The sequence below is a fragment of the Paralichthys olivaceus genome, chromosome 6 (assembly GCF_024713975.1).
Source record: "Paralichthys olivaceus isolate ysfri-2021 chromosome 6, ASM2471397v2, whole genome shotgun sequence".
Classification (NCBI taxonomy): Eukaryota; Metazoa; Chordata; class Actinopteri; order Pleuronectiformes; family Paralichthyidae; genus Paralichthys; species Paralichthys olivaceus.
Window position 1 is genome coordinate 4,367,400 of NC_091098.1, and position 25,404 is coordinate 4,392,803.

Sequence of the window (25,404 nt, forward strand, 5' to 3'; positions counted from 1 at the left end):
CCCGTGATGTCATGGCAAAGGGCGGAGGCAGCAGATCGGAGGGGTGGGGGAGTGGAGAGGGGCTGGGGGTGGAGGGGGGGTTACAATGGCTCACGAGGGAAAGGTAAGTCAATATTACGTTTTTTTTTCTCGCTGACAAAGGCAAATGAAGCCATGTTTTTTTTTGCTTACAAACAAGTAACATCTTAACGCCCTCGGTCTACGGAGCCGTGCGCCGCCGATGCGCTGCGTATAGGAGAGGTCGCCTGGACAGCTTCCCCATCCACTCCTCATTATTTACCACATCTGGACGTTTGTACCGGGATAGAGGATCGCCTTTAAAAACACATTTACTCGGGATATTTTTGGGGGGGTTTTAACAAACTACTTGAAGGCGACCTGCAACTCTTACCAAACACAGCGAGGACGCAGCAAACCTCAGAGGAAATATTGTTGAATCCAGGTAAACAGAAATGAACGCTGCTCATGTTTGGATTGTAAACTGCAAATATCTTTGTTATGATTATTACGATTATTGTTGTTGTGAATAGATCCGAGGCCTTTTTGCGTAACTTTGCTGTGTCTCGACATCCTCGCAGCCTTTTAAAGCATCACCGACAGCGCAGTGTTTGACCGAGATTAGTGCTGTTTTTCTCATTTTCATATTTTCTGATTCCTCCGATATGAATGAAAACTTACACTCAGCTACCAACTGCAGTTCTGTATTTCTTCTTCTTTAAAGCATGGATGTGTGCGGTTTGTTTATTTTGCTAGTAACGTTATGGAACTAGAGGAGCTGCTGGGGTTTTTTTTTGCCCTCGGATGTTGCTCACATTTACGCTGACGCCTCATAGTAAAGTGGGAGCGAACCAACCATGGCGCTTGGAGGCTCGGTGCTGCGTGGTGTTTACCCACCTCTCTGTGACTCTGCCTCTGTTGTGGGTAAATGTTGCTTCATCTGCGTGTGTGTCGGGCTGAGGAAAACACTCTCGGTCTAAGAATGGGCCACGTTATATCCCTCTGAATGCTCTTTTACGCACGGAGTGTCTTCTCCCCACTGTCCTCTAGTTTCACCTTCTGTATCTCCAGGTTTTACTGTACTGCTGCGCGCACCACACGAGCCGTGCGTCGCTTTCTGGCTGGTTACAGTAAAAAGAGTTTAACACCAAATTGTGCTATTATGGGATGTGACACTGGGCGTTGAGCAGGACTCCGTCCCCTGTTTGTGTGTGTGTTGTGCGTGCGTGAGTGTGTGTGGATGCACGGACAGATGGATAGATGGATGGTGTGTGTGTGTGTGTGTGTGTTCGAGAGAGGGAGGGGTTGGTCATTTGATCCTCTGCAGCAAAAAAACAGAGATGCTCTCTTCAAATGTCAGCCGCCTTTAGTGGTGCGCAGATGAAAAAAAGTCCTCTGAAGCGCCCTGGAAACAAACAGCTCCATCCAGCTGCACATTTCACTTGATTTTGAAGCGGTCACCTCGTCGGAATCAGCCGGTGCGGGGCAGAATATGAGCCCCCCGTGTGTGTGCGTGCGTGCGCTTTCCTTTACTATCCACCCCCTTCTTGTTTTGCTTAGATGGCCACGTAATGCGCTGTGTGTGCGCCTCTGTCAAAGCACCTGCGTCCTAAGATGGAGGAAAGAGATGAGGGATGATGATACTCGGTGTTATGTCACCCGCTCTCGGAGCCGCTGTAGTGGCCTGTGAGGCTGCTCGTTCACCGAGCGGCGCTGCTCTGATGGGAAACTTCGGCTGTGAGTTGAAATGTTGTAAAATCACTCAGGGTTGGAGGCAGAGAGGAGGAATCCATCTGAACTTACTCCACACGCTCTTCACAGAAATAAGGGGGGCTTGGCTTTTCATTGATAAATAAAGGCCTTTCTGTAATGATGTTTGACTTCTGTTGATGGGGATGTTTCCATGACTTTTACTACTAAAAACACAGACATCTGTTCACCGGTGCAGCGTTGCAATTTGAAGCTGCAGTTGCAGTTGTGTTTGAGGCTGTGTGTTTAATTAAAGCTCATGAAAATGCACAGAGGGATCCTTATCTCCGAGTGTTGTTGGGCTTAATGTAGAATGAATAGTGAGGTCAAAATTGAATCTTAGGCAGAAATGATGCAACACCTATTGTTTCTCCTCTGTTTACTCTTCCTGTGAAATGTAGCCTAGTTTCAGGGGATTACAGAATTAGGTTATTGGTGCCTTATGCTGTTAGCGGAGGCGAAAGCAGCAGAGTATAGAGCTGCATTTTAGCACAGCCCCTGATATGAAGTTGCTTCTCTTATTTTTTTCTTTTTTAGTTCCAGTGATAGGAGGAAACCTCTCTATTTATGGAGGGTTGAATAGCCCGTGGTGAGGACAGCAGGTGCCGGAGGAGGGAGCGCAATAAACATGTTGGAGGAGCAGCTGGGGCCAAATTGCACCCTTGTCATTCAAAGCCTATCAGAAATCTAAGCAATACAAGCAAAGGTCAGGGTTGGTCAGGCTTTCAATGGACAGGAGGCATTTAAAATGAAACCCTGGAAATAATGGATTCCATGCCCTGTGTTAAAAGGGAAGTAAATTAGACAGAATGAAATGAAAATTAATTAAAAAGTAAGGAAAATGTGCAGAAGAGCACAACACACAGGAGTGTTTGGAACATCACAACCTGCAGCCTTGGGCGGAGGTCTCTTAGATGCAGACCTCCTCACACTGCCTCTCTTGTCACTGCGTTGTTTTATTTGACCTTCAGGCTGACATAAGAAAACAGGTTAGACAAAGTAGGAGCAGAATTTGAGAGAATTTATTTATTTATTCTTCTTCTTATCTATAAATGACAAATCCAATTCTGACATCTGCCAGATAATCCTTTCCCTCTGACCCCCCCCCCCCCCCCCCCCCCCCCTCCTGCTGACACAAAGAAATCAGTGAGTGATTTAAGACTGTCCCGCTCTGCAACTTTTGATTTCTGTGCCTCTTCAGTGTGGCTCTCTGTAATCACACAAAGTTGTCTTTAAATCCTTCTTAACAGGACCAGGGGTGTACAGCTGGCCCCGGCCCTGTATGTACACTAATACTGTTACAGACAGTTCACTCTGGTATTTAATCTAACTATGGATTTAGGCGTCTTTGCTCCATTGTCCCAGCACTGTAAGCTGCAGACTGGTAATGGAATTACTTGAGCCTAAACTTTGTTTTCTGCCAGGATAAGGTCTTTTGTATCAGTGGGTTTATATTAGGATTGATACCATTTCCATTGCAGAGAACAATAAAGAGTTTCTGAACTTTGCCTCCCAGGAATGCAAACTTTTATCACAAAAAAAAAAAAAAAAATCCTGGTAGTGAAATATAATTCTGTTTTAATACATTCATTTTGTATTCGTCCTTTCCCCCCCTGGCCTCCCTCGCTTCTGATTAGCGAACCTCCCCGGCGAACGGCTAATTGTCTCGTACTCCAATTTTCACTGCAAAATAACGAGCTGTGAGTCTTTTAGGTGGGAATGAGCAGCATCTGATCAAAGAATAAGAGAGCACATATCCTGAGCAGACATGACTCAAATTAGTTTGTTGTTTTTGTTCACAAGAGGAAAGATGCAGGTGTTCAGCTTTGTTTTAATACATGAAACAACAGATGAAAGTATAGAAAGGCCCATTTTTTGTGTGATTCATTAATTTGCTTTCACAAACCCCAGAAATCAGATAAAAACATGCAGGTTCAACATGTCCAGATCCATTTCCTCTGTCTGTGGCAGGAACAGTGGCTCAGGACTAAACAAAGTGAGCAGAGACGCTGACACTCAGCCTGAGGCAGCATGTCCTAATAGAACACTGTTATATATTTGGCATTTAGCAAGGGCCCTCAACTCCCTGCCTCCCAAACTAACAATACAGGATGGACGCTCACTTCACTTCACTTTAAAAGAGGGAAGAAAAGTATAAAACGAGAGATTAAAAAAAAAGAAATTAAAACAAAAAGTGCGTTTGCGTGCTTTGTGTGCATTGAGATACAGATAGCTGAGACAGATAGAGATAGAGATGCAGACGAACAGTACTGCTGCTGTAATCACTTTTTCGCAGGGGGGGGGGGGCGGTGGTGAAAGTTGATAAACAAGCATTTTGCAAAGAGTGCTGGCAGGGCTCTGGCGAGGTTTGCATGTGTTGGGCTAAAGTAAGGATGGGCGTGTGTGTGTGTGTGTGGGTGGGTGGGTGGGGGTGTGACGGAGGAGGGAGGGCGAGGGGGGCACGGAGGGTACTGGCTCGTCTGCTCCTGGACTCTCTCGGAAACGGACGCTCAGCCTTTTTTGTTGCCTCGCCGACTGTTTGATCTCCGATTGCCACTGCTTTTACTGTGCACTTTGCCTGCTCTGTGGGTTCATGCACAGGAAAGCATGTGCAGGTAAAACAGCTCCCATTGAAAAGATGGAGATAATAGGTGGGAGGAAATAAGATGGACAGATGCATCTTGCTCCCCACAAAGGCCAGGGATTCAAGTGAAAAGAGTTTATGTTTTGCCACCTACCAAGACTGATTGCAAGATATTTCAAAGAGATACTGCAGAACTAAAATTTGGAATGTTCACTCACATATTTAGTCAAATTCTGATAATTAGAATGTTTTTTTGCCTTGAATCTCCACTGTTTGAATTGAGAATCATTATCGCTGCTTCGTATTACACTTTCAATAGAGTAGATTCAGAGTGTGCTGACCCAAACCTTGGTCCATTTGAGTGTTATTTTCTCTGAGATGTTATTGAGGATGGACGGACAGGCAGCCCGTATAAAAGAGGAGTCGCTATAAACTCAAGGGCACTTCTTCTTTCATAGCGTTCTGCTGCCTGCTGCAAAGACGCACAATCCATACAGCATAAAGGTGAAAGCTAAAGGGTATGGATGTGTATATATATCCGACAAAGAATCAGGTTTCACTGTACCAGCTCGGCGGTGCGCAGAAACAGAGTGGCGAAGAGAAAGAGAGCGAGGTGGGGGCAGCTGAAGTGTCTGAAAGCTACACTAGTTGAAAAGTTCAGCCCTGGGCGGTCATAGTGACTCGCGCCACACTCTCCCTGAACTCTCCAGTGACGGGACAAATATACGTGCACCTCCGCTCTCTGTTTGTTTGACAACTCCGCCATCCCCAGCATCTCTGACAGCAGAGCGGGGAAAGGGATTTGTAATGGATTTAGTGTGTTTCTTCTGGCCGACCAGGGAGGTGAAGTGAAGCACTATTATCCTGATGAAAAAAAAGGGGCAAGAGAGAGGGGGAGAAAAAAAGAGCTTTGATTTATGCATGATTCATTATTTACTGACCATTCTTCACCCCTTCTCCCCTCGCATCACCCATCCCCCTCATGCTTATATGCACCCTGAAAAGCTCGATAAAAATGTGCAAATTTGATTGATTCTAATAGCAGACTGACAGGGACCCCAGCTGGGGCACTTAACCATGCCTCTGTGTGCGTGTGTGTGCATGTGTGTGTGTGTGTAAAGCATACACACTCTTAGTTAATAAAGGAGTGTCTGCAGTATGCTTGAGTACCCAGTCCTTCCCTCAAAGTAGCACCCCCACCCTCCCTTTCCATCCTTTATCCAAACCACTGCCCCATCCGTTGGTGCTGATGCTGATGATTTCCTATGACAACCCCCCCCCCCCCCAGACCTCCCTTTTCTTTCTTTATCCCAAAATCTCCCCCCTTCCCCATCTCCCATCCCTCCCTTGTTGACTCACCTCCTTGTTTCCTCTCTTTCTGGTGCTACAGAAAATGAGTTTCGGGGCGAGCTGGTGAACCAGCGGTGGACACGAGGCGAGAGGACCAGCAGCCGCTGTCAGGCCTCCCAGAGACTGCAGAGCCGTCGACCAATCATGGTGAGTGACAAGGCCCTGCAGCCCATCCCCCCTCACCCCATCCCTCTTCACTACCACTCACCACACCCCTACACCCCCTTCCCTGATTCTGCTTCCTGGGCATTTCCCCAATCCCTAACTCAGCGGGGAAAGTGAAAGAGGGTGGAGGCAGAGAGAGGGGAGGATGGAGAAAAGAGGCAAGCTGCGTGTGCATCGGGGGGAGAAGGGGGGGTTGGTTGATGGCCAAGCTGGACAGAAAAACATGAATCAAACAGCACATCAAATCTCCCGCTTGGCCCAGCCCATCCTTTGCCTCAGCTTAGTTCAGTTTAGTTAAGCTCAGCATGGCACAGCTCAGCGTATTCCCACTGCTGAGTTCACTTCACTTCACAAGACTTTTTTTCTATTGAAACACAATGAAAAAAAGAAACTCAAAAGGATGTCCTTGAGCTGCTCATACTTTTTTGTCCACGATATTCCTCCTTATCTGCAGAGTAAAAAAAACGCTCTCTTCCACCACCTACTTCCCTCTCCTTTAACACGCTCTACCATTTGAAACCTGTCTCTCCTCCTTTTTGTGTTTCATTATAAAACCTCTGACCCAAACTGACATCTTTTCAAGGTTATTTATGTATATTCTGAAAACATCTGTTCCTTTTTTAAATGGACATCACAACTGAGAGTGACCTCTTGAAAAATCTGGAAATGGCAAAAAAAAAAAAGATTTAATAAATCATAATATGTTATCCATAATAAAAGTAAAGCTAATGAAAAGAATTCTAATATATTGAGAATACTTCCACAGCTCTCCAGCATAAATAAAGAGTTAGAAGCTATTTGTAAATTATATACATACATTCTTTACATTTTCTTTACTTTCTTAATCTTTTCTGGAAACAGTAACGTCAGAATTCAATATAAAAGAACCTTTGAAATTAGAAAATCTTTTGAGCATTAACGTGCCTGGTAAGATAAAATCAGCAGACATGCATCTTTTCAATATACTGACTGAGTGACCGCCATGAAGCCAGGACATGGAGACAGCCAAACCCATCAACAGTTACTTCATGGCTCAACAATAGAACAAGTTTTGGACATTAACCTTTGCAATTTGAGACCACATAACAACGTGGAATCTAAAAGATAGACCGAGTAGAATAGCAATCTACTCTAATTTAGTCGAGAACAGGCAACAACAGGTTTTGCGTTTTTTGTTTGGTTAATTAAGTTTTTGTTAGTTTCTTGTTGTTTGAGTCGATTAATGTTGTGTCTCTTTGTTAATTTTAGTTATTTTTCAATTTAAAGTCTACAAAAAGTTAAAGAAATTGTGCAATGGTTAAGAAAGTAAATAAGTATGTATGTATGGAAGATTATAAGCGAATCATTGCAATAAAGTAACAGCTGAGAGTGTGACGCTCAACAAAGAGATGGAGGGATTGAGGGGAGATTGTAAGAGAGATGAGTGGGGGCGGTGAGGCAGGGGGGTTGTTTTCCCCTGGGCCCAGTAAAAGTAGTTTTGCTTCCCCCTGACGGCTCGGGTTCATCTGAAGAGATGACTTTTATTGATTTAGTTTGATTTCTGCTGCTGACAGAGCTGAGGAGAGAGAGCCGTTGGTTTCAAACACTATATCATGTGAAGCTGCTCCCGTCTGTTTGGCCTGACGTTTATGATACCTGCCACACAATCTTCTTATTATCTTTTTAGACTTGTAGAGAAACCCATATGAATGAAATGGTACGAAGATAAGAGCCAAAAAGATGTTTAGTTATGAACACTGGAATCACATCACAGATGACATGATTACACAGTCACACTCGCTCAGTTTTTTTTGCATATCAAGCGAGGAACACGTCGTCTCCCCTCCTCCCTCCTCACTACTCCGCTCTGCCTTGTGTGAATTATTAAAGTGAAACTGAGGAAAGGCTCGCTGTGCGGTGATCCAACATGGAGGCCGTGCATGCGTGGTCCGCCTGTCGAGGGAGCTGTGCAGCGCGCCTTTAATTGGCAGCTGCTGTCCGCAGGTAATATTTGGAGATGTCAGTCTTCGTCACCGGTCATGAGCGCTGCTCTCCAACTCCTCTCCCCCACCTTAACCCCCTCCTTTCTTCATCTACTCTTGTAAACCTGAAAATGCATAAAAGAGTCATTTATGTGCACCATGGGACGAAGGGTGACCTTCTCTCTGAAGTCATTGCCCCCAGCCAGCCATTTACATAGAGCTGTCAGAATGCAGAGCAGAGCCGAGGCCCTCCTGCACCGACCATTGCACACAAAGAAGGACATAATTGATAATGTACAACACAGCCTGTAGGGATGAGCCGCGTCTCCGCCTCTTCCTCCCTCTCTTCCTCCTCCTTTTTCTCATTCATCTGCTGCTGCTCCACACCACATTTCACACTAGTTAAACCCCAAGACACATACAGTACATGCACATGCCGCTGTGCACATATAGCGACTCCGACACCGAGACACATCTCTTTCTAGTAATGTGTAGGCCCACCTACATACACCATTCACGGAGTCAACAAAGACAAGTTCTGAACATACATTTAAATAGAGCCATTTGAAAGAAATAATGGAAAGCAGGTAAACGCCTGCCTGCCTGCATCACTGCCTGTGACTTTGTGTTCATAAAAATTTAATGAGCTGGAATTGAGAAAAAGGACAGGAAAAAGAGAACTCAGATGGGTTTACCTATTTAAATGTGCGTAACTATGGTTACACAAACATGAAAGCAATGGGGGCTCTTTTCAGTCCAGGTTTGATTCATCTGATGACTATCAATGTAAAGAGGAGGCAAAGGAGGGAGGATGAAAAAGTTCAGGAGTAGCATAACAGTATATAATATTTTCATGAAGGAGAAACATGTGTTTTAGTCTTATTCAAATGCAAACGCGCGTACACTTCTCTCTCTCACACACACATATTCTTAAACACGCACTCCTCGTGTTTTCCTTCCCTCCGCAGCCATATTCCGTCATGTAAAATATTTGTACATCCACAATTCAACATTTTTCATATCCATATCCATAATTCCACCTGCTTTAGCATTTGATTCATCAACGTTTCGCCTTTGTTACTTCTCACCATTTACAAGACAGTTTTAAATTCATCAACATTCAGAGTTGCAGCGACAATTTGCCTCAGCAGTGGTTTTAGCTCTTACAGAACAGGAGATGCAGAAGAAAAGACCTTCATGTTGCGGCCATTTAAATCCACTCGTAACTCTTTTCAAACCAGGCCACACTCCTGTGGTGGAAGTTTCATAATAAACTGACAGAAAATGTATCGGCCACTATCTTGACCATCAGTTCAGCATTTCAACATTCCCTGGTGGAGTGTTTGATGCTTTACTTTGTCATACATTCAAATAAAACACCTGGGCGTTGAGCAGTTGGTCAGATAAAAGAAGCAATTTGAATGCCAACTGCTTTTAGAAAATGTGATGCACATTTTCCACCATTTTTGGACAAAAACATTAAAGCATTTTAAGTACTGCGGTATTATCAAGATGTAAGATGTAAATAGGATGTCAGATGATAGATGATCGACACCTACCTTTAGCTGTTAAACCATTTATATGTGGTTTTTGCTACTTCACCTATTTAGTTTTTTTTGGGTATTTTAGTTATTAGGTTACTTTTAGCACTGTATTTTAACCACTTATCAATGACGTTTAGCAAACTACTTCATCTATTCACTTATCCAGGAGCCATCTTAATGGTTATCAATTACTTTGAGCTGTCTATTTTACCATTTGTCCATTAGTTTGAGCTAATTTTACAGTTTATTCGTTACCTTTAGCTTTTACACTTTATCCATTCCATTCACCTAACCATTTTAACCGTTGAACTATTAGATATTTGAACCATTAATCTATTACATTTGGCTAACTGTTGCACGTGTTTATCCACTAGGTGTAACTAACTAAGGTACATCACTTGTTTATCAATCTTTATTGCTCACGGTTTCAACTTCACTGAAGCTTGCTAATTAGTTTTCATACATTCTCAGCACACAGTGTTCAGATGTTGCAGCTGACTCAACATGGATTTTTATTCAAACTGTATTTTCAGCTTTATTTGTTTAAATTAGGTCAGCTATAATTTACAATATTTCCACATATACCCTCAAGCAACTGCAAGTACCCCTGGTGTATACAGTAAAATTGTCCTACCATAAACATATTGATTTATTTTTATCATTCTGCTACAATATTTTTGAGCAGCTTTTCAACAAAGGGCAACATAATTTGTGCTACTTTACACGTTGAGCAGTTTAATCTTGTTTTATGACAAGCTTTGTTATGTGATAGAGGTACTGTTGTAGCAAAAAACCTCAAGTGAAGTACAAGCACCTCAAAATGTAACTTAATTATAGTACTTATTCCACCACTGCTCCTTTCGCACATACACAGAAACAAGTGCAGACTGTAATGTAATGAAACAGACTGTGTGGAGGGGAATACACAAACACACACATTGACTGGAAACTCTTCACTGCGCACTCATCCGCTCCTCTTCCCACACTGAGCGCTGTGAGTGGAGCACAGAAGGAGTCAACTGCTCCCTTCAGGCAGGGCACAAAGCTGCTGCTTGTTGCTCGACCTCCACATTAACAGCGCTCGATCAAAAGAGTGGAGGCCGGAGTGGTGAGAGACAGAGAGGACAGGCCAACACAGTGGAGACCCACACAGGAAGGGAGGGACTCGGGCCTGCACCTGTACCTCCGGCCAAAAACTAGATGCTAATGAATGAAGCGTACCCTCCTCGGGGCGAAAAAAAAAAAGAAAAGCCCTCAACAACAACAACAGCGTGCTTCATCTTCCTCTCATCCCTCTTTCTCTCCTTCTTTTCATGAGTAGTCTATTAGCAGGAAAGGGGCACTGCCAATTAGAGGAGAGAGAGTAAGAGAGAGAGATAAAAAGAAGAGAAACAGGGAACCCATGTTTGAATGCCACTGTGGCGGTGCCAACTTGACTATAGAGAAGCAACAAAGCAGCTAAGTGCCAGTGCATGGGAAGGGGTGGGTGGGGTAGGCATAAAGAGAGTTTTGAGGGGGGATATGTGTGTGTTTGCGGGGGGGGGGGGAGGAAGTATGAGACAGAAAGAGAGAAAGAGGGGAGACCTGCAGTATAAAAAACCCTGAGTCCAGTAATCAAAGCTAATGGCTCCATTGTGTCTAAAAAGCATCTGATAGCTCTATAGTGCACTGAGAGCAGCACTGAGCATGGAGAGGTAGTGCTGAGGAGGTGTGGCCACTGTGTGTGTGTGTGTGCGCACGTGTGTGTGCGCACGTGTGTGTGTGTGTGCTATCGTGCTTGCTGCCTACTCCTGGCTCGGCTTTTAAGCCACAAAGGAGCAGGTGTTAACCCTGCCGCACACACACACCCACCCACACACACACACACACCCACCCACACACACACACACACACACACACACTCACACACACACACTCCTCCGTAAAAGGGTCATTACAGTGGCTTTTTAGCGGACTGTGTGTTTTTGCTTTATTATTATTTTCAGCATATGATTGTCACTCCCGCTGCTTACAGGGGCCATGGCCTCTGTGTGAGCGCCTCCGTTTGCCTCTGCACAGCGTACAATCATGTGTACCACTCAGGTGCAGGAAATTACAGGGAGAGTGATCGGACGTGTGTCGGGTGAGGGGGCCAGTTTGTGTGTGTGTTGGGGGGGGGGGGGATCTGAAAGTATAGCTTCAACAACAAGGTTTGTTTTCCCTTTCTGGACTATGCAGCTTTTATTTCTGTCTTTATTGTGATGAAGTGAACAGGGCGTACACCTCTGTGTGTTTTTTTCCTGTGGTGACAGGAAGCGACGGGTGAGGAGGGGTGAGGGGTGAGGGATGAGGGGTGAGGGATGAGGGGTGAGGGATGAGGAATTAAAGATATGATTGTGTCTTTGTGTCAGTGTTACCTTTTTTGTGTTGATGATTGGTACATGTTGAGTGAGCGGTTATTTGTTTTTCGAAGCAGAGGAAGGAAAGGACCAATGATTGTGAGGGAATATAGTACCAGCACTGATGGTCTTTTCTCTTTTCTCTCCTCCACACTACTCACTTCACTCTCTCCTCCTCTTGTGCTCCCTCTTGTTCTCTCTTCTCTCCATCCCAGATGAGTATAGAGGGTGATGACAAGCGGACTCGCACTCGGTCCAAGGGAATCAGAGGTGAGTGTCTGTCACTTCTCTCCATCACTTGAGGCTCTTTCATTTCAAGGTTCTTCTTTGTGGCTGTGCACACATTTGACGAGAGGTGGGGTACATCAAGCCTATCATAGAGCTGACACCATTTGATTACCCTGCATGTCTCTGGACTGTGGGAGGAACCTGCAGAAACCCACACATGCACAGGTGGAACATGCAAACTCCACACAGGTTCAAACCCAGAACATTCTCACTTTGAGCCAGTGGTGCTAACCACTACACACCCCACCCCATGATTCAGCTTCAGGCCCTAAACTAAAAGCATTGAGATGTAGATAGTTGTAACTTTCTAAGATGTTCTTCCTGAACACTGTTTCATCTGTTTTCATCAGACTTGTTGTGCACTACCTCTGCACCTCGCACCGAGGCCTGCAAGTTAGGTACCACTGTAAAAGGGCATGAAAAATGGCCAAGACAACATTAAACATTTATATCAATATCTCTCTCTCAATTCAAACCAACTTATTTACATCTAGACCTCCTACAATCATGCAATATGAACCAAGATACTTTTGTGAACTATTTTACCATATATAATGTTTTTCTGTTTTTGAAAATCTTCATTATTTGGTTAGATGCCTGAAATATTTATGGATACGCTAAAATCCCAAAACAGGATGAATATACTGGCAACAGAAAACAATTTGATAGAGAAAAAGCAGTGTCGATGATCTCTGGTACTAAATCCACCTATGTCTGGTATAATACTTGTAGAATACACAGATACATTTGTAAATATGAGCAAATATTAATATTTGTATCTCTGTGCTTGCATATAGTTGTGTACATATGGACACCCATGTGACGTAAATACAGTAAATAAAGAGTCTGTCAGTGTATGTGCACATGGGAATGTGTATAGATATGAATTTAGTGTATGGATGAGTGTATAAAGGCCTACTGTACCTATTCATATATGGGTTTGTGCATGTGTGTGTTGTGTTTGATGTTTAGAAGCAAGACAGCAGAGCTACAGTTCACAGGGTGTTCAGAAACACGTCCAGTCATTCCAACTGCATGATGAAAGACTGAGAAACTGAGATTCTGTGCACACACAAACAGTGTGTGTGTGTGTGTGTGTGTGTGTTTGGAATCTCTGTACTCTTTGTGTATCTTGATACCCAGGGTCCTTCTGACGTGTGATTAATGCATGTGATATCGGAGCCCAAACTGAATTCTCCTGGATCGTATTGTTTTCTCGTTTGCTCCAAATGAAAATAGGATATTTCTCCAAACTCATTCTATTGCTCAACTCCCAATCGATGCCTACAGTCAGCCCAGAGAGGAGTGTGTGTGTGCGGGTGTATTGTTTGTGAGCTGTGCTTGATTTATGTTTTGAAGGCAATTACAGTAAGTTGTTCCTGAAAGAAGTGCTGTTTTCTACTGATGAAGGCAGTTTTCCTTTTAATTCAATTTTACCAATTATGATAACTAAAGTGCAACAATTAATCATGTTTTATTGCTGGAGTCTGCATATAATTGTCACTTTTTCTGAACAGCACTATGCAATTTGGCTGATTTAGGTTTTCTCTTCTGCGTGCATGTTTTTGTGGTAGCCTGTGTGTGTGTGTGTGATATTCAAACAGTATGTTTGCGCAGGCCAGCGATTATACTCTTGCTTGTTTTGTGCTTGCCTTTGTGAACAGGCATTTGAATGTGTGTATGTTTGCATTTAGATATGTGTGTGTGTACTCAGGAGAGGGGAGGTTTTTTTTTTTCTTCCTCCTGATCATGCAGTCAGGAAGCCTCATGGGATTTGTATGCATTTGTGATTTATTGATCTGAGTTTCTTTTAGCAGCGCAGCTTTCTTAGCAGTCATTCACCTTTGTTCTCCCCCCCCTGTGTCTTTCTTCTCCTCCCCCTCTCTCTCTCCCTCTCCCTATTTCTCTCAGTTCCTATTGAGCTTGTTGGACAAGAACTGAGGTAAGGAAACACTTCATCTTTGTGCAAACCCCTTTCATAAACTTCCTTTATGTGCACCACAGTCCCCCCAGCACTTGTAGACTCACTATCACTGCTTCCTTAGATATGCTGTATATTTTTATTTTTTATTTATCATCACCAGCACTTCTCAGCTCATGGTCATTGCCTCCAACAGGCTGGTATTGATTTCTCACAGCCCTTCGCTATTTCCTGCTATGAGCACAAACAGCAGACGCAATGAAAAGGGTGTATGATCTTTTTGCAATCCGATCGAAGAATACAGCACGAGGACCGAAGATGGTGAAGGGCGATTATTTAGTTTCTCTTTTCCCTCCACCTGATCCTCTCTCTTTCCCAGCCAGGCAGCGGCTTTCAGGGCCTCACCGGTCATGAACCCCATTGTCCTCTCTCTTGCCTCCTTTAAATTATTTTTCATCCTCTCTCATTTTGACACACTTCACCTTCAAGCATTGATCTGTGCTCAGCACTATGAAAAAACCCTATCAGTTTCTGGATAAAGAAAAAAAAAGCAGTAGGGAGGCCAGAGAGCATCTCATTTAAAATGCAAATGCTGCATTTTTTAATAAGCGAAATTAATAATTAGGATAATTGGAGTAATAAAGGGCAATTGCTGGGGGAAGTTAATGAGAATTGAAATGAGCCGTCCTGAGGGGTCATAGCAACCTGAATCAGAGGGGAGAGAGAGAGAAAAGAGAGAGGGAGAGAGACCTGATGATGATGACTGGTGGGGAGAGCAGAAAAGGGGAAATTACAGCAGGTCTCGGCTGATCCTTATCCCTCATAGTAACAGGATATAGGCCAGGGTTGATGAACGACACACAATATTATGTTCTCTCCGGCTTGATGCCACCTGCATTCATGTGTTATGTGTGTCTGCTGGAAGGATGGGGGGATACATATCTCTGTGCATGTGCATTTGTGTGACAAGTGTGCCCAGCTTGCATGTCTTTGCTCTGCTTTGCTTTGTTGTTTATCTTATTTTACGACTTTTATTGCCTGTGGTTATCACTGCTTCTGCATAGGAACTAAAATGCACCGTGTCTTAAACATATCTCTAACCTCCATCCATCTCATCCAGCTGCCCCACCCCTGGATGCAATGGCACTGGCCATATCAGTGGGAGATACTCACGACACAGAAGGTAGGGCAGATTGAAAACCCACCCTCTGTCTGTCCTTCTTCTCCATCTCTCTGTCCTCCTCGTCCTCTCTGCCCCATCTGCTTCTCGGACGATTTCACATTTCACTTCGGTTCTTTAAAACAATTGTCGTATATTTAGGGAAAAATGTTTATTTGCTGAGAGTCCGATTTAAAGCTCGACACTGCTTTCATGTCCGAAGCTACAACAAGCAGCTAGCTAGCATGACAATAAGGCCATTGTTCACATTTTGTTCCTAAAATGACGATCACCCCTGGTAGTTTTTCCATTCCTGCAACCGATTCATTACACACTGCGAAACTATTCCAACAAACATTAAAGGCATCTATCCAGCAACAGAAGCCTGTGGTGGATCTTTGTGCCGTAGTTGTAGTAGTTCACCGTTTCAACCATCCGCAAGTTTTGAAAGTGGTAAGTCGTGCCGCCACTTCCACTACATAGATGGTACACACTGAGGCTGAGAGGTGTCCATAGATTTACACTCAACTGTTGCCTCAAAGGGGCACCTTTTGGCTTAAAACTAACTTAAGTCACCTATTTAAACCAGTTCAACAAAATGAGTTAAAAGTGCAAATAAGGAGGAAAAAAAGAGAAAGGAATAATTTAAAAAGATGAGAAGGATGCCTAAAAAACAAGCATAACTTAATCCAAAACAACGTCTATTAATAACATGGCAAAGTTGGGTGCGTAATGACCCAAAGGGCAAAAATCAGATAAAAAAGAAACAATTATATTTGTTGGATTTGTAAGAATCAAATGCCACTTAGTGTGAAATTACTTAAAATTTCCATAGCCTTTAAATCTGAACACAAGAAGTAAAGTTTTTGGTGCAAAGAAGTGAAATGTGAATTCTCCAAGTTCTAAATTCCAGCTTTATTCTCCCTCCCTCCATTTCTCGTCTGTGTCGCTTGCCCTCAGAGACGCTTTGGGACTCGGGGCGGCTCACTGACTTGTGACTCCCCTTTATTGAGGGGCAGATATTAGCTATCTGTTTACATGTGTATTCGTTCAGGAGGCAATTTCAGATGCACTTTGTTTATAGATCGTCCCTCAATCTCCCTCGGCATCTCCCAGGTGAGAGTAAGAGGGAGTTTATTGGATTTCACCCTCCACTGCCTTGCCCGCCCGCCTTTCCATACAAGTTGTTCATTAAACGTTCCAGTCAATTGGCTGAGATTGGTTGTGATGTCTGGGTGAACAGCATGGCGCCCCCCTTAGGCCACAAGTGTCAACTCATAGTCTCTGCTAAAAGAACCGCTCCCTCCTTCTTCATGTGGGAACACAGACACACCCTCCATCATGCTGCATGAACTCACTCATACATGATGAGGTGCATGAGGTTAAATGTGTTAGTGTCTGTGTGTGGTTTTCTGATCACAACCCTGATTCTGTTCTTTCTGTTCTTTTTTACCTTCTCTTTCCATCCCGTCATTTTCCTCCATCAGTGTTCTGGGTTGCCCCATAGCCAGAAAACGCCGTCTGGAGGAAGCAGAGACAGAGCAGGAGCAAGAGCAGGACACAGAGCGGCCTGCTTCCAAGAGGAAGTCCCAGCCCCTGAAGCTGGCCTTGGACGAGGGCTTCAGTGCGGAAAGTGACGCCAGCAGCGAGGCAGAGGGCGAGGGAGAAAAGGATGGCGAGAAAGCAGCAGAGACCAAGGAGGAGGACGAGCAGGAGAAGGACGAGCAGGAGGACAGGGAGGCAGTTGTAGAGGAGGTAGAGGCAATGACAGAAGACCTGACGCAGGACGGACAGACAAATGGACAGGAGGTGGAGATGCAGAGTCTACAGGATGAGGAGGACGGGAAGAGGAAAGAGGAAGACACATATCAGAAAGAGGAGAACACAAGTGCAGCTGATGAAGGTAGATTTTTCTCCCTGTGACATCAATCTTTCCTCTCTGTGAGGAAAAGTCTAAAACAACTACACCTAACAATACTCTGATGTTTACATCCTTTTCGTATGAAGCCAGTTAGTGCTGGAACAAGTGGTCAATCAATCATTTAGTCCATTTCCAACAAATATGTAATTAATCACTTAGATTTATATATTTACAGTCGCTAGTTCCCACTTTGCACTTGTAGACATTTGGTGTTTACCTCTGTTTTATAAGCCTGTCACTGTCATGGAGTAGTGATCCCACTGATGACATTATCTGACTAAATAGGGGAATCTCCATCGGTGTGTTGCTGAGGAAGTACAGTGTCCACTGTCCAAGTTTTATTTGATGAGCAGTTGTCAAGAAAATATCCCTCCAGTGATTTTTGCACGGTTAAAACTGTCAACTACACACAGTCTTATGTTTACCAGCTTTATTGGCACATCTCTAGTATTTGTAAACTTAATAAAACTCCCCCAAATGGATGGCGACAAAACATGGGATGATTCTCTCCGTCAACCTAACATCATTCTTTTGGCACTGCCTGAGAGACTTTACCCAGGGCGAGAAAGTCCCACAACCACCTAATTTGTGATAAAATTATCATTTAGTGTGCAATAACATAACATAACAAGGATTTTTAAGAAAAATGCCCACAAGTCCTCTGGGTAGCTTAGAAATACTGCAAGAGATGAGTTGCCATTCCTCTGAATGAGCTTCTTTCTGCATCTCAAAGCTGTGTTACACCTAAAGACACTGTCACAGCAGCAGTTTTTATTTTATTGAGAGTTCATAGGGAATGACTTGGCAGAGTAGAAGCCAGTGATGATAAATATATTGTTGACAACATCTTCAGTTCACTACATGACTCACTCTGTGTCACCACTCTGACCTGTTCCTCTTTGTTTCCACAGAGGAAGAGTGTGTGATCATCGAGCCTGAGCTCAGCGCAGCGCCACCTGCACCCCAGGAGTGTCAGGTACCTTCTCAGAGTGCCAAAGAGGGGGACAACTCTCTCCTCCACGTTGGCCGAGTTTCTGACAACAATGCTCCAACTATGGCCATTCAGCAGGCTGTTGCTATGGAGATGGAGCAGGATGTCACTGTGGCAGCCAAGTGGGGTGAAGAAGTAAAGGACAAGCAGGAGGGGGGCACGAATAAGAGGGAAGAGGAAGAGGAGGAGGCGGCACATAGAGTACCAATGTTGGAAGAGTCATCTGTTCTGCAGAAGGAGGCGGCTGAAGTTGAGGGAACGGAGTTGGAGGAGGAGGTGGAGGATGAGCAAGAAGAGTGCGAAGACAGGAGCAACCACGTGAGCCAGGAGAACCACCAATATCAGACTGCTGATGTACCCCACGAACAGATCAATGATGAAGATGAGGAGGATGAGGAGGAAGAGGAAGAGGAAGAGGAGGAAGAGGTGGCAGTGCCAGCACAACAGAGGCAGGACACTTCAGCAGTACCAGAGGAGGATGAGGAGGGAGATGAAGAGGACCACAGGGACCACGTTCTGCCCATTTCTGATGTGCCAACTGCCGTCCGCACCATCACCAGCACCGCAGCAGCTCAGGGAACACACATGAAGACTGAAGACCACAGGGCCGGGCCCCTGGAGGACTACAGCTCACACAGGGAGAGTCCCCTTGATGAATCCAACTCTCACAGACCTAGCCCTCTTCACAACTATAAGGCCAGCCCTCCTTTAAGCTACAGCTCCCACAGGGCCAGTCCACTGGAGGACTACTTACCCAACCCTAGAGTTGAGCACTATAAAATCCACAAAGCCTCGTCTTCAGCCTCTCCCGACATTATTGAGGTGGGATCAGATAAGTCGGAGGAGAAAGACTACGATGACATGGATGGGGATGACGAGCGTGATGACGAAGACAGCCTGTCGCAGCGCTCCACGGTGACAGACGAGTCCGAGATGTTTGACATGACCCGAGGAAACCTGGGCCTGCTGGAGCAAGCCATTGCCCTGAAGGCAGAGCAGGTGAAACCAGCAGGGCCCAGAGAGCTGCTCCGTGCCCCAGATATACACCACCAGAGATACTTCACCATGGATGACAGGCCCAAGCACCTGGACGTCCTCCGGAAGAGCTACTTCAGCAAAGGTAAGACGAAGAGGGCCGAGCTAACACGTGCACCAGACATGACGTAGAAAGTTGCTCTGCTTTATTTTTAAAACCACAGTGGCTTCACATGGTGGTGCTTCTTCACCACATCACAAAGTACTGTGTGAGTTTTAGAATAAGAATAACAATTAGACAACACAACAGCAATAGAGGGAAAGTCGGTTGTTTCTTTCAGTAAAGGGAGGTCGCCTTTACATTTTTCATATGGAGTGATTCAAGCCAAGTGTTCACTGATTTAGATTTGTAGAAGTTTATTTTTGCACCATAATGACATGAATAGGAAGCATGACTCCTTCTTTTCTACTTAGAAATCCGTCCAAAATGTATTGTGAGGTTTGGAAAATGTCAATTAGTCAGCACAATTTATAATCAGCAGGTCTAAACATGCAAAACCACCTGTGCCGTTCTTAAATGTGGTCACATGTGCAGTGGGGGTTCAGAACATGTTGTATTAAACCCGCACAAGGTGTCATGTGCTGAACTTCATGTTGAAGGCAGAGTGTACAAATAAACACAGTGCACCGCGGTGTGCCGAATAAACAGAGATGAGTCACCGAGCCCCGTTTAGATCCTCCCTTCTCAATTGTGTGGGTATGAAGTGGTTCCAGCTGAATAGACTTCCATGAAGAGCGGAGAGGAAGTGCTTGAGGAGAGATCGAGGAGGGACAGCAGCGAGAGAGGGAAGAGGACAACATGACAGCGAGAAAACGAGAGGGAGGGAAGGGAGAAAAGGGAAGAGCACAGGTTGTTCCACAGTCGGAAGTGGAGTGTTTGTTTACATGCTGCATGTGTTCAGGCCTTGTGTTTCACACTTGGCACTATGCCCACTTGTCATGCTCCTCGCAGTATAGCAGTAGTGTGATTACATGCCTGGTAGTGCTGCCCTCTCCTTGGCCTCAGCTCCCTCCTGTGGTGACGTTCCTGTTCGGCTCAGCACTAATTAGGAGATGCATGTCTCGTTAACATTCAATTTGAAGGCCAATAGAGCATCACACCATCCTCTTGCTCCTTTTCCCTCTCTCCACTGCCACTGATACCGGCTGGCCTACCTCCAGCAATAGCAGTAGGGAGGACTAGGTACCTTTTAATTAGATGTAAAATATAGCCGTTTCATTTCCTCCTGATTTGTTATTTGTTGTTTCGTTCGTGATCCTTGGGGAAATACTTGGCTCACGTAGCAAGAGGGTGGAAATGGTCAGACCTTACTGGACAAATAGTTTAAATATTTCCTAGATTCGGTGGTGAGGCATTTACAGAAACACACACATCACGTTTAGACCAATGCACAAAACGCCTTTTGCATTTACAGAGATACATAAGACATGAGGAGCAGATACAGATGGTGTTTCCTTTGTACAGTTGTCTGAAATATGTCTCAATTTCATGCTCAGCCAAGCAGACTGTCTGATGCCATTAACCATTTGCTTTTGTCCTCCTTATCCACCACTCATTCCACTCTGCTCTTATCTCTCCTTCTCTTCTCTCTGTCCCTCTTATCACTCTGTTTTCCCTCTCGTTTCCTCTCCTCTCCCCTTGTTTCCTCTCCCCTCCTCTTCTTTCCTCTGGCTTTCTGCTTCAACCCTCTCATCCTCCTTCCTCCAGAGAGCAGTAGGCCAGAGAAGAGGGAGATCAAGTGTCCCACTCCGGGGTGTGATGGGACGGGTCATGTGACCGGCCTTTACCCCCACCACCGCAGCCTGTCAGGCTGTCCGCACAAGGACAGGATCCCCCCGGAGAGTGAGTCCCTTTCAGCTGCTTAGAAGATGAAAATAAGAACGGAGAGAGGGAAAATGACAACAAAGGGCAGTCTGACATTGATGGAAACCCACTGCTTACCTCTCCTCACTGTAGAGCTAGACACATAAGTACTTTAATGCCAGTTTATTCGTGATTCCATGAGGTTTTGAGGAGCTGGTGTTCTGATCCAGGCTTACTGAACCAAGGTCGCCTTGGCCTCAGATACTCAGACCATGCTTGTGCTTGCAGGGCACGAGCAGTAGCTGCTACAGTAAAAATCTCATGTTGAGGCTATTAAACCTGTTCTGCCGAGAGAGGATCCACTCAAACATGTAAAAGTTGACAGCTCAAACACATATGTTTCACTAAAATAAGCAGAGAGCAATCTGCAGTGGTACAATGTTATTCCCGCCCGGCCCTATACCTCCATGTGATTGTAAAGATGCTTCCTACATACATTTCAGAGGGCCACCCATCTGTAACCATGACTACTGTACAGTTCCAAATCAAATGTAGTAAAGTTCTCTGCTATTTTCTCACTAAGATTCACTTAATAGGTCTGCTGGTATTTAGGCTATGTACAAAAGCAATTAGAGAATAATTATTGTATTTCTAGGAGCAGGGAATAATTTGTATTTATATTTTTATTTCATTGAAAAAAAGAAGAGCTTATGAGAAACATAAAAGCTTCTGCCATACTCAGTTGTCTCACCCTCCTCCGCAGATTAAGAGTTTACCAACAGTGATTAACCTAGTTAACACCACAATATTTGACACATCTGTTTGGTGGAAATGTCGTAGTTTTGGTGGAGTCAACCATTGTGAATGTTCTCTTACCGTGTTGTTGTTTATGTACTTTGTCTTCTTCTCAGTTCTGGCAATGCATGAAAATGTGCTGAAGTGTCCAACTCCTGGATGCACCGGTCAGGGCCATGTTAACAGCAACCGTAACACACACCGCAGGTATTCACACATCACACTAAGGTGTAGATCTGCATTTGTGTGTTTACACTCATGTATGCAGGACAGTAGATGTGTCAGTCGACGTCAGTGTGATGCAGAATTACGTGGTCAGCAACATGCTCCCCTTTTAATATTCAACTTTTTTTCTCCTCCTCCTTCCCTCCAGTCTTTCCGGGTGTCCCATCGCTGCTGCCGAGAAGCTGTCAAAGAGCCACGATAAGCTGCCTCTCTCTCAGCCAGGCGGCGAGCACCTGAAAGGAAGTCCCAATGACAGAGTGTTAAGGTGGGTGATCAGAGAAGGATCCAAACATGACTTTAGCATTTGACAAGCATGGAGTCCTGAGGTTATCTGATGAGTCAAAAATGTAACTGTCATTCTGTAAAAAGAAATTTAAGGCTTTTATTATATATATATATATATTTAAATATATTTAAATTGTCCTTTACCTCAAATAGACAATATATCCATCCATTCATTATCTATATGCCTTATCCTTTAATGGTCATGGGAGGAGCTGGAGGCAATCCCAGCTGACATTGTGCAAGAGGTGGGGTACACCATGGACAGGTCACCAGCGTATCACAGGGCTAACATACAGAGACAAACAACCATTCACTCTCACATTCACACCGTCCTCAATTGAGAGTCTCCAATTAGACTAAACCCCAATCTGCATTTGTTTGGAATGTGGGAGGAAGCCAGAGAAAAGCCGCACAGACATGGGCAGAACATATAAACAGCACAAAGAAAGACCCCGGCCAATCCACGATTCAATCCGGGAGTCTTCGTGCTGTGAGGCAAAGGTGCACCGCACCACCGTGCTGCCACCAAATAGTCAACTCTTATATCCTAATTAGCTATTAGCAAACACCACTTATGGTTTTTCCTCCATTAGCTGCAGTGTCAGTTGCTGGAACCTTTTGCTGAAGTGGAAACTGTGTCTGTGTCAGCAAACAACCAACATTATCAGTTTTAGTGCTGCATCAACTGATATGAGGGAACTGGGAAAAGTGAATAAATAAATCATTAAATGTTAAAAAACCAACAAAGGAAAATAAATATATAGGATGTGATGGACATGTAAAAAGCTTTTTGAACCAACAAATTAGTCGGAGTATATAAGTAAAAGTTGTATTTCTTTGTACGCTGCATTTTAATTATCTAACTACATATATGAATACTGGACGTACAGTATTTATGCTTTTGACTCATATGATAACCCTTTAGTTGCAGGGCTCCACAGCTTGAATACTTAAGGAACAGGTGAATCTTTCACCTACATAAAAGCTGTACCCTCCAATCCGAGCCCCACACAGCTGAGTCCTCTTCAAGGTCGGCCACTTTACTACAGATGGAAACCACAGAGACAATCCTCACCCTGGTTACTGTGCACCTCATGACCAGGTGGTGCTGGCCCGTGAATGGCTTCAATATAACGAGACTGGCTTGAAGCATCCAGTCTGGCGGTCTAATCATTACTGTCACCTCAAACACGGAGATCTCTTTATCTCCATTCATCTCCCCAACAGGCCAGGCACCGTGATCACAGCCAAAAGAATGATAATTAACACAAACCAGACGCTGGTATTATGCTAAGTCGGCACTCTTTGTCATTGGTATTTTAATTAGTAATGCAGCCGATAAGCTAATTATGCAAGTTATAGGGGCATTGTGGGGGATAGGAAAAATAATTGCTTTCCTTGAGGAAAACCTCATCAGTGGTCAGACAAAGCATCGAGGATTAAAACATAATAAGGCTTGTTTGTTTTTTCCTCCTCACATTGTTATTAATATGAACTGGTTGTCTGTCATGTATGGGACTGAAGAACTCCTCTCGCAATCCATGTTCTAATGGAATTCATGTTGAATTAATAAAAAGGAGAGAAACAGACCCCTGTGATCAGTGGTGGAAAGTTTAGTTTGTTCCTTTAAAACCCTCCTTCAGAGCGGCTCTGTTGTGAGCATGTATTATTGGTGCTGCAGCGTGTGGAGGCCACCCCCACAGCGGTGGGACTACAGGCCCGGTCATGTAGCTTATTAATGAGCGTATGGCTGGAGACCAGAGACTGTGATATGGGCTTCAGTGGTGTGCAGAGGGCCAAAGAGGATGGAGGGCTCTGATATTAGGGGGGATGGAGGTCTCTAGCCCACACGCCGACTCTAGCCCACACAACCTCCTCTCTACCTCTTCCACCACTCCCCTTGTGTTCCCTCTTCTTCTCCTCTCTTCTTTTTGCCTTCTCTCCTTCTTCCCCTGCCCTTCCATCTCTCCCTGGTCTATCAGTGGATTTACGCCAACAGGTCTGACAAAAGCCCAGGCTCTCTAGGAAAACGAGAGGGCTTAGAGCTCATAAATTCCATGCTGTACAACATGCAAATGTGCCCTCTGCTGATAAGAGAGCTTTTAATCCCGCTGCACTCCTGCTAAGTACACCGTTGCCTCTATCTTTACTCTCTCTGTGTCACTCTACCTCCCTCCCTCACTCTCTTGTTCCCTTCTTTTCCTCTCTGTTTTTTGTTTCGATTGTGTGACTCTTTATTGCATCAATCCGCTTTTATTTCCCATCTCTCATCGACTATTGCATTTTATTATTTTCTTTTCTACTTTCTGCCTTAGTTTGTCTTTAATTCCCTACCCATGCTCTGTCCCCCCCCAACACCACCATGACGTTCTCTTGCTCTCTCTTCCCCCCCCCCACAGGCCTATGTGCTTTGTGAAGCAGCTGGAGGTTCCACAGTACGGCAGCTACAGGCCCAACATGGCACCTGCCACGCCTCGCGCTAACCTGGCCAAGGAGCTGGAGAAGTACTCCAAGGTTACCTTCGATTATGCAAGCTTCGACGCACAAGTGTTCGGGAAGCGCTTGCTTGCTCCAAAGATGCCCACCAGCGAAACCTCACCCAAAGCCTTCAAAAGTAAGAGAGGAACATTGGTTTCTTTTTGAGGATAGATTGAAATTTGGGGAAATATTGTTCTATGATATAAAAAACATGTGTCTGTCTTTCTGTGTGTTACATTAGAAGATTAACATCACTCTTATGTCTGTATACAATCAGACAGGTAGCTTAGCACAAAGACCGGAAGACTATTATCTTCAGACTGAGTCTGGTTGCTTGTTTTTCTTTCTTTTAAAGTTGCATTAATTCAAGAGCAGTAAGCCCGATAAAGGTAAATTATATATAACTAGTTAGTTTGTAGTACTATATTAAGTTTGTATGGTTGTACTACCAGCAATCACTATTATTCAAGGATATATACTTACATTTTTTGTATTTATATATTATTATCCTATCCTCTGATCTAAAATGAAGTGTCTGTCTCACTGTAGCTAAGCCCTCATTCCCCAAGTCCTCGTCGCCCAGTCTCAGTCTCCACGGTTACGGGAAGAGCTCCACCTTGGCCTACGACTACTCCCATGATGCTGAGGCCGCTCACATGGCTGCCACTGCCATCCTCAATCTGTCCACACGCTGCTGGGAGAAACCAGAGAACCTCAGTACTAAACCCCAGAACAAGGTAACACTGCACTTATTCTTCTTAATGTTTCCCAGCC

General features: G+C 44.5%; 1 protein-coding gene across 9 annotated transcripts in view; it reads left to right on the plus strand.

Annotated features, from left to right (window-relative positions):
* myt1b (myelin transcription factor 1b) overlaps positions 1-25,404 on the plus strand; it is a 106,888-nt gene that overhangs the window by 71,788 nt on the left and 9,696 nt on the right. For 6 of the 9 annotated variants that reach the window (XM_069526567.1, XM_069526569.1, XM_069526572.1 and 3 more), the window contains 11 exons: positions 5,721-5,827; positions 11,944-11,998; positions 13,928-13,958; positions 15,058-15,120; positions 16,584-16,999; positions 17,929-19,128; positions 20,752-20,886; positions 21,759-21,849; positions 22,016-22,132; positions 24,552-24,766; positions 25,180-25,367. In XM_069526567.1, coding sequence (XP_069382668.1) covers positions 5,721-5,827; positions 11,944-11,998; positions 13,928-13,958; positions 15,058-15,120; positions 16,584-16,999; positions 17,929-19,128; positions 20,752-20,886; positions 21,759-21,849; positions 22,016-22,132; positions 24,552-24,766; positions 25,180-25,367 — 2,618 coding nt within the window. Of the gene's footprint in view, positions 1-82; positions 104-171; positions 443-5,720; positions 5,828-11,943; positions 11,999-13,927; positions 13,959-15,057; positions 15,121-16,583; positions 17,000-17,928; positions 19,129-20,751; positions 20,887-21,758; positions 21,850-22,015; positions 22,133-24,551; positions 24,767-25,179; positions 25,368-25,404 lie in introns of those variants that run through there. The other 3 variants (XM_069526573.1, XM_020089221.2, XM_069526568.1) reach the window with 3 other exon arrangements.